General features: G+C 45.5%; 1 protein-coding gene across 1 annotated transcript in view; it reads left to right on the forward strand.

The window, feature by feature from the left end:
* acvr2ba (activin A receptor type 2Ba) overlaps positions 1-13,677 on the forward strand; it is a 239,217-nt gene that overhangs the window by 173,895 nt on the left and 51,645 nt on the right. Inside the window, exons 4-5 of the mRNA XM_068052075.1 lie at positions 2,127-2,278; positions 5,972-6,115. Of these exons, the coding sequence (XP_067908176.1) occupies positions 2,127-2,278; positions 5,972-6,115 (296 nt within the window). The remainder of the gene's footprint in view (positions 1-2,126; positions 2,279-5,971; positions 6,116-13,677) is intronic.

Consider the following 13,677-nt stretch of genomic DNA (forward strand, 5'->3'; position numbering starts at 1 on the left):
TCCAAATATGGGCATATGTTTTCAAATCCAGATTTGACCGGGTCTCCGCTGGCTTCATGTGACCTTTTGAGAGGCAGCCATTAATCTAAGTTGGCGATATTTTCTTATCTAAGTGTAGTTTAAGATATTTGAACAATATGGCAAGCATCAGTTTTTGCAAAAAGGACTCCCCATTTGCTTCCCTGCCCTCTTCCTCCCCTCCCCCACCACCTTACCCCAACTTTCAAATAAAAACAGAAAATGCTGGCAGCATCCGTGGAGAGGGAAACAGAGTTAACACTTCAGCTCGGTGACCTGTTGTCAGCACTCCCATTGTGGTTATCAGGCTTGTGGTAATGGTCAGAACCAAAAATGGGGAAGAGGAAAAAGGAAATGGCATCTCTCTGTAGCGCCGTTCTCCAACATCGGCCATTGGCAATACCAAACTCAACTTGCCAGGTTTGCCAAGGCCAAGTGGACGAGAAATCCAGCTTCTGTATTTTATTTAAACTGGCTTTTCCCAACTTCTGACCATGGAGAATCGTGCAAGTTCGTCTTGGTGTTGCCACAGGCTGTGTAAGTTGCGAGCTGGTGGCACCAGCATGATATTAGAACTTGGATAGAGAATCAGACACTTAGAGAATCTCTGGCTTTCCTGGTCTAACACAAAGAGGAGCCAGTCTCCATTCATCACTCTGCTGTCTCTGCATTCCCCAGAAAACTTGGAATTCTCTTCATTTGCCCCGTCCCTCTGAATTGATCTCAGTCGCAGGTCTATAAGGGTGTCTGGTCACCCTAGTCTTGTCCCATCTGAATCGGGTAGGATTTTCATTGGTGCAGGCTTTCATTTGGACTCTCAGTTGGATGCTTGCCCTGCTGTCTGACTACTCCATAAAACAGCAAGGAGAAGTCCAGTTTCAATTGGACAGGGAGAGAATCCTGTTTCTTCCTTTTCCTGATGTGGAGTGGAACTTCCACAATTGGTAGTCCAATTAACCACCTGACTTTCTGCAGGCCGTGCATGAGCTGTCGCCTTGCGACACAGCACTTTATTATTTCTTTGGCTATTTCTGTTATACTTGACTTGGTTCTCAAGGGGAGATGGTGGTGTTGTGGTAATCCAGAGGCCCAGGCTAATGCCCTGGGGCTTGGTCTGGCCTACATGTGACTCAAATCCCACAGCAATGTGGTTGACTCTTAACTGCCCTCTGAAATGGCATTGCAAACCACTCAGTTACCTTCTCAAGGGCTATTAGGGATGGACAACAAATGAGCTTGCCAGCAATGCTCATTTCCCATGACAGAATAAAAAAAGTTGCCACGCCACACATCTAAGACTAGCCACTTCCATGATCCTCGTTGGGTTTGGTGGAGTGGGTCCCCAGCCTTTATCTTATTCTTTATCAGATCCTGAAGGTTTTTTGGTTAGCTCCCTTCTCATCACCGCTATCACAAAGGAACAAATTGCAGGACAAGAACTGGAGGAATGGATCGCTCTTTCAAAGAGCCAGCACAGACACAATGGGCTAAATGGCCTCCTCCTGTGCTGTAAAATTCCATATTCAGAAATTTATTACATACAGAACACTGGCACAATACCAGTTCCTCTCACTGCGCCAATCAGCATGGATCTGTTTCTACAGAATCTTCCAGCCTACTTAACCTCTTATTACCTCCCGCCCAAAATATTTAAAGTCTGCATTTCATAATCTTTAACTGTAACGACGCGCGTCTGTCGCAAATGTCTCTTTTTCAATTTAATGCTGACTAGTGGGTGACGACTCATTGAATAAAGGATGTGGTAAGATGTAGAGTTTCTTGATCCTTGCTCTGAACTGAGTTAGCTGTTCTCAGCCAGGGCAGCAATGAGAGCACTACCAGGTGTTCCAGCACTGGGGCCATGAGCCACAGTTTCAGACACTTGTTCTCATTATCTGCTACCTTGCTGGAAGTGAACGTGTGTGGACGTCAGGGTGCGGGTAGGATGAAGGCGAGCCCTATGGCCTGCGGCACTGGTGGGATTTCTCATGATAAGCCTTCAGGTATACAGCAAGTAAAGATGTGTGTGTTGGGGTGGCTTGAGGGGTGGGTGCAGTCGAATAAACAAGCATTCTGACTTTCTTCCCCATTTCCAATTTTCACCCTAGTTGTGTTTGAGCCACCGCCTCCAACTCCTTCGCTGCTGAACATTCTGGTATATGCTCTGCTTCCCATCACTGGCCTGTCCATGATCATCCTTCTGGCCTTTTGGATGTACCGCCATCGCAAGCCTCCATACGGGCACGTGGACATGAATGAGGTTTGTGACGCGCAGGCTGCACTCACTGACCTGTGTGCACTGGGTTTAGTCACTGAAAAAAAGACCCCCCCCCCCCCCCCCCCACCCGCCCAAAAAACGGGGCTTCATGTAACATGAACTGCTTTTAATCACTTCTGTGACTGTGGTTATGTAGGCATAGATTTTTGTGCACAGCAAGATCCCATGAACAGCATGGAGATTTATGACCTGTTGATTTTTGTGTGTGTGTGATGGAGGGAGGAACGTTGACCAAGACTCCCTTCTGTCTTTGACTTCTGCCACCAGATCTTTAACCTCCACTTGCACAAAGCGGGCCACAGTTTAATGCTTCATCCAAAAGACAGCTCCATCTCTTTCTTTTTTTAAAAAAAGCAAAATGCTGCAGATGCTGGGAATCTGAAATAAAAACAGAACCTTCTGGAAATACTCAGCAGGTCTGGCAGCATCTGTGGAGAGGGAAACAGAATTAACGTTTCAGGTCAGTGACCTTTCATCAGATCTGTTGTAATGAACATATCTTTAAAGGTGAGGATGCAGGTATCGAGATTTCTAAAGGTGCTCCCTAGCCAAGCTGTTCCAGTACAGCTACAACACTGGCATCTATCCGACAATGTGGAAAATTGCCCAGGTATGTCCTGGACACAAAAAGCAGAACAAATCCAGCCCAGCCGATTACTGCCACATCAGTCTACTCCCGATCATACGAACTAGGAATAGGAGTGGGCCACTCAACCTTTCGAGCCTGCTCTGCCATTCGATAAGTTCATGGCTGAACTGATTACTCCACATTCCACCTTCCTCTGATAACCTTTCACCCCCTTGCTTATCAGGAATCTACCTACCTCTGCCTTAAAAATATTCAAAGACCCTGCTTCCACCGCCTTTTGAGAATTCCAAAGACACTCAACCGTCTGAGAGAACAAATTCTCCTCATCTCTGTCTTAAATGGGCAACCACTTATTTTTAAACAGTGATCCCTAGTTCGAGATTCTCCCACAATGGGAAACATCCTTTCCACATCCACCCTGGATCTTATATGTTTCAATCAAGTCGCCTCTTACTCTTCTAAATTCCAGCAGATACAAGCCTAGCTTGTCCAATCTTACCTTGTAAGACAGCCTGCCCATTCCAGGTATTAGTCTAGTAAGCCTTCTCTGAACTGCCTCCAACGCATTCACATCCTTCCTTAAATAAGGAGACCAGTACTGTACACAGTACTCCAGATGTGGTCTCACCAATACCCAGTATAGCTGAAGCATAACCTCCCTACTTTTGTATTCAATTCCCCTCATGATAAATTATAACATTCTATTAGCTTTCCTAATTACTTGCTGTACCTGTAAACTTTTGTACCATCAGCAAAGTGATGGAAAGGATCAGTGACAGTGCTATCAAGCGGCACTTACTCAGCAATAACCTGCTCAGTGACGCTCAATTTGGGTTCTGCCAGGGCCACTCAGCTCCTGACCTCATTACAGCCTTGGTCCAAACATGGACAAAAGAGCTGAATTCCAGAGGTGAGGTGAGAATGACTGCCCTTGACATCAAGGCAGCATTTGACCGAGTATGGCATCAAGGAGCCCTAGCAAAACTGGAGTCAATGGGAATCAGAGGGAAAACTCTCCACTGCTTGGAGTCATACCTAGCACAAAGAAAGATGGTTGTGGTTGTTGGGAGGTCAATCATCTCAGCTCCAGGACATCACTGCAGTAGTTCCGCAGGTTAGTATCCTAGGCCCAACCTCCTTCAGCTGCATCATCAATGACCTTCCCTCCATCGTAACATCAGGAGTGGGGATCTTCACTGATGATTGCACAATGTTCAGCACCATTCGCAACTCCTCAGATACTGAAGCAGCCCATGTCCATATGCAGCAAGGCCTGGACAACATCCAGGTTTGGGCTGATAAGTGACAAGTAACATTCACACCACTCAAGTGCCAGGCAATGACCATCTCCATCAAGAGAGAATCTAACCATCTCCCCTTGACGTTCAATGGCATTATCATCGCTGAATCCCCACTATTAGCATCCTGGTGGTCGCCATGGACCAGAAACTGAACCGGACCAGCCACGTAAATGCTGTGGCTGCAGGAGCAGGTCAGAGGCTGGGAATTCTGCGGCGAGTAACTCATTTCCTGACTCCCCAAAGCCTGTCCACCATCTATAAGACACAAGTCAGGAGTGTGATGGAATACTCTCCAATTGCCTGGATGGGTGCAGCTGCAACAACACTCAAGAAGCTCAACACCGTCCAAGACAAAGCAGCCCACTTGATTGGCACCCCATCTACAAACATCCACTCCCTCCAGCACTGACGCACAGTGGCAGCAGTGTGTACCATCTACAAGATGCACTGCAGCAACTCAACAGGGCTCCTTCGACAGCACCTTCCAGACCAGCGCCCTCTACCAACTAGAAGGACAGGGGCAGCAAATGCAGGGGAACACCACCACCTGCAAGTTCCTCTCCAAGCCACAAACCATCCTGACTTGGAACTAAATAGTCGTTCCTTCATTGTCACCGGGTCAAAATCCTGGAACTCCCTTCCTAACAGCACTGTGGGTGTACCTACATCAAATGGACTGCAGCGGTTCAAGAAGGCAGCTCATCACCACCTTCTCAAGGGCAATTAGGGATAGGCAATAAATGCCGGCCTGGCCAGCGACGCCCACATCCCCATAAACGAATAAAAAAAATGTCGATCTTTCAATGTGCGGGTGTTGATATGTAAATATTTAAAGGTGAAGATTCGGAGAAAACATACGTGAAAACAGATGGGATTCCAGGTTTTATAGATAGGGTTATTGATTGTGGAGCAATGAAGTGACATTGAATTTAAGATATTGGATAGGCCAAATGAGTAGTAATGTGAGAAGCTCTGCACACCCCCTTACAGGAGGGATGCTAGATCCATGAAAAGGTAGAGAAAATCCATGAGGATTATAGCAGGGACTGTAGGTTATAGTTATGAAATGTTCAAAAACTGGGACTGATCTCTCGGACTAAGAAGTGTAAGGTGGGGAGGTGAATTTAAAGGTCTTTACGAAATTACCAAACACTGTTTGGAAAGGATAAGTGGTAAACGATTGTTTTTACTGGGCGGAAAGTCTCTATTAGTCTCCAGATAATTCCGAAGGATGTTTTTTCACATGGTGGGGGGTGGTTATTGAAATGCCACAAGTAGAAAACTAACAGTCTGCTGAGGCAGAGACGAGAACATTATTTAGAACAGAATTGCAAATGTATTTCTAAAGAACAAAGGAATACAGGGGCAAGGAAAGGAAATGTTATTGGATTGAAGAGCTGTCATTGTCGGGCACAATGGGCCAACTGGCTTCTTTTATATTAAAAACAGAAAATGCCGGATATACATTGGTCAGTCAGCATTTGTAAAAGAGAAAGGACAGATTATGACAAGTGCCCTTCATTAGAACGAAGCTGCCTCCTGTACCGTATATTATTGGCTTGTTTTCTTTCTTTCCTTCATTTTTTCTTTTTCTTTCTTTCCTTCATTTTTTATTTCTTTCACATGCGCATTCCTGTAAATACTTGTTTAAATGTATTTGTGTCTCTAGCCCTCTTTTCTATCTCTTTCCTCGATGTACCTGGATTTGCAATGTGTTAGAAACTCCTGTTATACGTTGTAATTTAAAGTTTCTCGTTGCCTCACAGTTGATTGTATTTTGCTTAGGACACAAGTCTGCCATCTCCATCACCCCTGGTAGGCCTGAAGCCTCTCCAGTTACTTGAGATCAAAGCCAGAGGGCGATTCGGCTGTGTCTGGAAGGCACGGCTAATGAACGACTACGTGGCTGTAAAAATCTTCCCCATTCAGGTAAGACTTTACAATGTTGAGTTTGGCAAATCTTCAGTAATGCACTTTGTCTTTCCAAGAGATATTTGAGAAGACTTTGCGATGTTGAGGTCGTCCACTCCCTTGAATTTATCACCATGTCGGACTGTACTGTTCAGACCCGGTGCCAGCATAGCTGCCTCATCAGTGCAGACTGCTTAGCTCAATGTACAGTATGTTTTCAACTTGGACTGGTTGTAAGTGATGATTCGTTCAGAGGCTTGAAGGTTGGCAGCTATTCTAACTGGCAATTATGATGGATTCATTTTTGCAGCAGCCACATCACAGTTTTTCTCTCAGAATTTACCACGGATCATCAAAAACATCATTATGGATGCTTTGACAATCATTGAGCAATTGGTGTAAAAAGATCAACTGTGCTCTGATAACTTTCCCTAATCAATATGGAGATCCCTTTGAGGGAGGGAGTGGGTGGAACACTAAATCTCACCCGCCCCCCTCTCCCCCCCACTCCCCACATTAATAGTAACAAAGGCTTCATTTGAACACAGGTTAGTTTGCATTTCAGTTGTGAATGAATATGTCTAAATGAAAGTGCACTTGGACCCTACCCTACCCCACCAAATTGGTCCAGACCAATAGCCCGAGCATTTCAGTCACACTGGTGGAACATGAGGAAACAATGCTTGATGTGTCCACTTGATTTTTCCGCTCCAGTCAACAACGTGTGATAAAATGTTGGCGCTCTGCTTCATTTCACTAGTTGTCTAGTTAAGCCAATGAATGGGTGCGTGTTCTACAGGATGCTATAGCAATGCAGTATATTAAAGGGAGGGAGAAATATACATTCATTGTTGCAGTGAAGGTTAAATTAGAGTTTACTCCAGTATAATATTTAATGAAAACACCATTGTGCCTCAGGCCAAGAGAAGAGCTTGTTGTGGGGTTTGGGTGAACAATCGCACCTAAAGCAGGAATAATTGTGTGGTTCAAGATAAGACGCAGACTCGGTGCCAGTCTGTGCGCTAATACCTCACATTATGTTTCTGTTTTCCGCAGGAAGCTTGAGTTTTACTGATTTTTTGATTAACTTCCAATGCTATACTTTAGTCAAGATCAAGTTCATGTTGTAACACATTCCTTGGAACAGTTGACCTACTCTCTGTTTTTAAAAACAAAGTGCCATTTCGAGAATGATGGCTTTTTGCATCCAAGGCGGAGATGAACAGCGTCTTATTCCATGTGTATTGGCTAGTTATAGATAACAGACAGGAATTCTAAGAAGTGAGGACATTATGCCTTGTCTTCTCTGTAGCAGAGTGCTGTACACTAGTATGGACTCGACTTAGTCATTACACACAGAAGGAGGCCATTTGGCCCATCATGTCCATGCTGGCTGTCTGCAGAGCAATCCAGTCAGTCCCATTACCGCGCTCTATCCCCGCAGCCCAGCAAGTTTATTTCCTCAAGTGCCCATCCAATTTCTTTTTGGTGCTTCCACCACCCTCATAGGCAGCGAGTTCAAGGTCATTACCACTCACTGTGTAAAAGAAAACACTTGTTGATGTCCAACTGAACACTAGAATGCAGTGCATCACTGGAACCCTCAGGTCAACCCCAACACCTTGGCGACCCCGTCACTGCTATCCGTTCACCATGATGCTGTAACCCTCCGGAAAGTTCAGTAAATTGAGGAAAATGAAGGTCTCCCCAACCACCAGACCTCAACAACATCCTTCAATGCTGCTTAAAGTTACGCAAGCCCTTTTGGACCCACACGCTTAACCTTTGGCAATGTAACTTCAACCCTGATGAAGCTGAGAAAGTCGAATGGAGTTCACAAGACGTCACAAGCAAACATCCCGTGAAAGGTCCAATGCAGACGATCTTCTGTGAAGCTCATGTGCAAACCCTAAACCACATCCACACAAACCATGGCGAATGTGGATCCTTGATGCACAAATGGAAAACTCTCCAGTGTGTGACTGTGGGCACCCAGAACGGATCATAGAACGTTTTACAACTCAATGCGCAATTCACAAATACGAAGGAGGCATCACAATGATACACTCCCACTACTCCGGATACAATTACCTAGCTTAACCACCTAAATGTAAAATTATAGTTGTTGCTCTACATCGACATAAGCCACAAGAAAGAGAGAGTGGGTGTTGTTTAAGGTATCTGCTTCATACAAGGGATGAAGCTTCCAGGTTCTATCCCAAGTCAGCTGATCTCTGTTGGGGTAATGACTGACGATAAGGATGCTACAGTTGACCTTAGTGCATCTCTATGGTAGGAGGAAGGGAAGTTGGGGTGATATCTGTCCTGTGATCCCTGTGGAAGTGTACTCGTGTGGGCATTAAATCATCACAGGACCAACTGTGGTTCTGCTGTGGTCGAACTGCGCCGGAATATTGCTGTCATGTAAATAATGGCCACTTGGACAAAGAAATGGTGGATGAATGATACCTGTGGAACTGTTGAGAGTCAATGCCTGCAGGAAGAAACTCGATAGAAACCCAGTGAGAACATTGGCCCACTGAAATGTAGAGTATTTGTGATTGGGTTATTAGGCGTTTTTACTTGAGCTCCAGGATATAGGTGCAGCAGGAACGTGTCAGTGGGGATCTAGCGTAGAGGCAAGAACATATCATGAAAGGACCTCCTGGTCATCTTTATATAAAACAGTATTTTCTTTTGTACTCATGCAGAGCTCTGAGATGCAGAGGGATCTGGGTGTCCTAGTGCATGAGTCGCAAAAGGTTAGTATGCAGGTACAGCACATAATTAGGAAAGCTAATAGAATGTTATCTTTTATCACAAGGGGAATTGAATACAAAAGTGGAGAGGTTATGCTTCAGCTATACAGGGCATTGGTGAGACCACATCTGGAGTACTGTGTACAGTACTGGTCTCCTTATTTAAGGAAGGATGTAAATGGGTTGCAGGCAGTACTGAGAAGGTTTACTAGACTTAATACCTGGAATGGGCGGACTGTCTTATGAGGAAAGATTGGACAGGCTAGACTTGTATCCGCTGGAATTTACAAGAGTAAGAGGCAACTTGATTGAAACATATAAAATCCTGAGGGATCTTGACAGGGTGGATGTGGAAAGGATGTTTCCCCTTGTGGGAGAATCTAGAACTAGGGGTCAAAAATAAGGGGTCGCCCATTTAAAACCGAGATGAGGAGAAATTTTTTCTCAGAGGGTTGTGAGTCTTTGGAACTCTCTTCCTCAAAAGGCGGTGGAAGCAGAGTCTTTGAATTTTTAAAGTCAGAGGTGGATAGATTCTTGATCAGCAAGGAGGTGAAAGGTTATTGGGGGTAGGTGGAAATGTGGAGTAATCAGTTCAGCCATGAACTTGTTGAATGGCGGAGCAGGCTGCAGGGGTCGAGTGGCCTACTCCTGCTCCTAGTTCATATGTTCGTATGTTCATCAAAATCAGTTCCTTCCATCATGGGGAATGGAATGTTTCCTTTTTGGACCAGTGTTGCTGTTCAACACTCCAGATGAAGAGTAAAGGTTAGTATGCAGGTACAGCACGTAATTAGGAAAGCTAATAGAATGTTATTGTTTATCGCGAGGGGAATTGAATACAAAAGTAGGGAGGTTATGCTTCAGCTACACAGGGCATTGGTGAGACCACATCTGGAGTACTGTGAACAGTACTGGTCTCCTTACTTAAGGAAGAATGTAAATGTGTTGGAGGCAGTTCAGAGAAGGTTTACTAAACTAATATCTGAAGTGGGCGGAACCTACATCACTTTCCACAACCAGCCATCCTTTTGACCTGGGTGAGACTCTGCACTTTGTGTGTTTGTCCCAAAGGTGACGAAGATGGAATCAACAGACGCCGTTCCCAGGGCACAGTGATGACGCGAGTTCGAAGCCCACCTGCCCACTTTATGGTCCGGATTGAGGGGAAGGGAAGGGGTGCGTCACAGACGTTAATCCTCCAAATGATCACATTGGGCTGCCTATCTCAAAGGATTGTCATGGAGAGTTAATCTCTGGGACTTTGCTGTGAGCAAAATCACAGCATTAAAAAAAAAACTTTGTAAAAAAGAAACAAAAACACTGGAAATACTCAGCAGGTTTGGCAGCATCTGTGGAGAGAGAAACAAAGTTAACGTTTCAGGTCAATGACCTTTCATCAGAACATCAGAAAAAATATCTTTGTTTTTAGAAAAATTTCTTAACACTTTTAATTTTTAGTGATATAAGATATTGGACATGGAGATTAAAGGTCGTTTGCGCGTAAAGAATCATCCAATTGGGTAGTGAAGACTGTTCGCTTTCCAGTCAGTGTAGGAAGGCGGGGCATGGGGAGATGGGCATGTTGGGAAACCAATGGTGGGGAGGTTAGCGGTCAGAGGTCATGTGATGAAATCTCCAGGAATATGTCTAACCAGAGTTGGCAACCCTACAGAAAACAAACCAATATTTTGTGATATGTTCCTATTGTGGAATCATAACTTCTGTTCCTGCCGTCCCACCATGGCACTTATTTTTTTGGGATGGTGACTGTCGCCTCAGAGAAACTCTGTGTCCATGCTAATGCGCGATTTTGCTTCTAGCTTTTGTACCTTTTGCCCGTAGCTGGAAATAGCATGCATCAGTGACATGAGCCACTTAGCCTGCAGGCAGGCAAATAACTTGGCTGCTTCTGTATCTAGTGCCAATATTTATACTCTTATTCTTCCCCCTCGCAGCTCTTTAGTGGGCCTGCAAGCCTCTACAGGCCACAGCACTCCCTCGTCAAGTTGCAGTGCTACCACTAAGGTCACTGCAGCAGCAGCAGCAATATAATTAATGTAAATGAAGTTTGAGTGCTGATCATTTTACTTTATAAAGGAAGACAGACTTATCTCCTGTGACTCTCACAACCCCAAGGCTCCCCAGAGTGCCTTACAGCTAACAAAGTGCTTTTGAAGGATAGCCACTTTTGTAATATAGGGAAAGCAGCAGCCAAAATTCACTCGTCGAGTATTTTTTATTCATTCATAGGATGCGGGCGTCGCTGGAAAAGCCATCCCTAATTGCCCTTCAGAAGGTGGTGGTGAGCCGCCTTTTTGAACTGCTGCAGTCCATGTACTGTTAGGAAGGGACTTCCGGGGTTTCGACCCAGTGGTAATGAAGGAACGACATGATGTGTTACTTGGAGGGAGGTTCCCACAAAACAGCAATGAAATAACTGACGAGATTTATCTGTTTTTAGGTGTTAGTTGCAGAATAAATATTGGCCGCTATACTGTATACTGAGGAGAACTCCCCTGCTCTGATTGTTCTCATGGAGCATAATGCAGCTCCCCCATAGCTCAGTTGGTAAAGGCCATGTGTAATTGAACCGCAGGAGGAGGCCATTCATCCCCTCAAGCCTGTTCCACCGCCATTCAATTAGATTATGGCTGATCGCCTCAACTCCACCTACCCAACTTAAGTCCCTATCCCTAATATCCCTGCCCAACAAAAGTGAATCAATTTCAGTTTTAAAATTTTCAGTTTGCCTCCAGCCACAATAGCCTTTTGTGGGAGAGAGTTCCAGATTTCCACTACCCTTTGTGTGAAGAAGTGCTTCCTGACATCACCCTGAACGGCCTGGCTGTAATTTTAAGGGTATGGCCCCTTTTTTGGACTTTCTCTTACTCGAGGAGATAGTTTCTCTATTTACCCTATTAAGTCATTTAGTCATCTTAAATAATGGAATTATTCTTCTCCTTTGGCCTCCTTGTCTCGAGAGACAATGGGTAAGCGCCTGGAGGTGGTCAGTGGTTTGTGAAGCAGCGCCTGGAGTGGCTATAAAGGCCAATTCTAGAGTGACAGACTCTTCCACAGGTGCTGTAGATAAAATTGGTTGTCGGAGCTGTTACGCAGTTGGCTCTTCCCTTGCACTTCTGTCTTTTTTCCAACTGCTAAGTCTCTTCGACTCGCCACACTTTAGCCCCCCCTTTATGGCTGCTCGCTGGCAACTGACTCCCACGACTTGTGATCAATGTCACAGGACTTCATGTCGCGTTTGCAGACGTCTTTGAAGCGGAGACATGGACGGCCGGTGGGTCTGATACCAGTGGCGAGCTCACTGTACAATGTGTCTTTGGGGATCCTGCCATCTTCCATGCGGCTCACATGGCCAAGCCATCTCAAGCGCCGCTGACTCAGTAGTGTGTATAAGCTGGGGATGTTGGCCGCCTCGAGGACTTCTGTGTTGGAGATACAGTCCTGCCACCTGATGCCAAGTATTCTCCGGAGGCAGCGAAGACGGAATGAATTGAGACGTCGCTCTTGGCTGACATACATTGTCCAGGCCTCGCTGCCATAGAGCAAGGTACTGAGGACACAGGCTTGATACACTCGGACTTTTGTGTTCCGTGTCAGTGCACCATTTTCCCACGCTCTCTTGGCCAGTCTGGACATAGCAGTGGAAGCCTTTCCCATGTGCTTGTTGATTTCTGCATCGAGAGACAGGTTACTGGTGATAGTTGAGCCTAGGTAGGTGAACTCTTGAACCACTTCCAGAGCGTGGTCGCCGATATTGATGGATGGAGCATTTCTGACATCCTGCCCCATGATGTTCGTTTTCTTGAGGCTGATGGTTAGGCCAAATTCGTTGCAGGCAGCTGCAAACCTGTCGATGAGACTCTGCAGACACTCTTCAGCGTGAGATGTTAAAGCAGCATAGTCAGCAAAGAGGAGTTCCCTGATGAGGACTTTCCGTACTTTGGTCTACGCCCTTAGATGGGCAAGGTTGAACAACCTGCCCCCTGATCTCGTGTGGAGGAAAATTCCTTCTTCTGAAGACTTGAAAGCATGTGAGAGCAGCAGGGAGAAGAAAATCCCAAACAGTGTGGGTGCGAGAACACAGCCCTGTTTCATGCCACTCAGTATAGGAAAGGGGTCTGATGAGGTGCCGCTATGCTGAATTGTGCCTTTCATATTGTCATGGAATGAGGTGATGATATTTAGTAGCTTTGGTGGACATCCGATCTTTTCTCGTAGTCTGAAGCGACCACGTCTGCTGACGAGATCAAAGGCTTTGGTGAGATCAATGAAAGCAACGTAGAGGGGCATCTGTTGTTCACGGCATTTCTCCTGTATCTGACGAAGGGAGAACAGCATGTCAATGGTCGATGTAGATCACCAGTTAACCCTAATGACGTACAAAGGAATGCACAGACACAGGCTCTTGGTTTGATTCCTAATCTGTGGTCAATTTGCTGGTCTCAGCCAGTGTGTGGGGTGGGAGAGACCCAGTAAATTGACCTCAGCAACCCTGGGTTTGGAAGGAGGAAATCATCCAAGTGTTCTCAGTCTTGTAATTATCTAGTGAAGGCTGCTGTGTAGGTTGGATCTCAAGTGATAGGATAGGATCTGGCATTTGCAATGACTTTTGTCTGCTACCCTCCCATGGATAGACAGCCTCCTGAAGCACAATCTCAGGATTGCATGTGAGGAACAATCATTTGGCCGGGTTACCAGAGGAGCAACCAGCAACCATGGAACAGGACCTCTGAACCAAGTCATTGACTTCGAAAGAGGAAGAGGCAATGTTTACAGGAACAAGATTGATTATTTAAATAA

Source organism: Heterodontus francisci, chromosome 2 (assembly GCF_036365525.1).
Source record: "Heterodontus francisci isolate sHetFra1 chromosome 2, sHetFra1.hap1, whole genome shotgun sequence".
NCBI classification, from domain to species: domain Eukaryota; kingdom Metazoa; phylum Chordata; class Chondrichthyes; order Heterodontiformes; family Heterodontidae; genus Heterodontus; species Heterodontus francisci.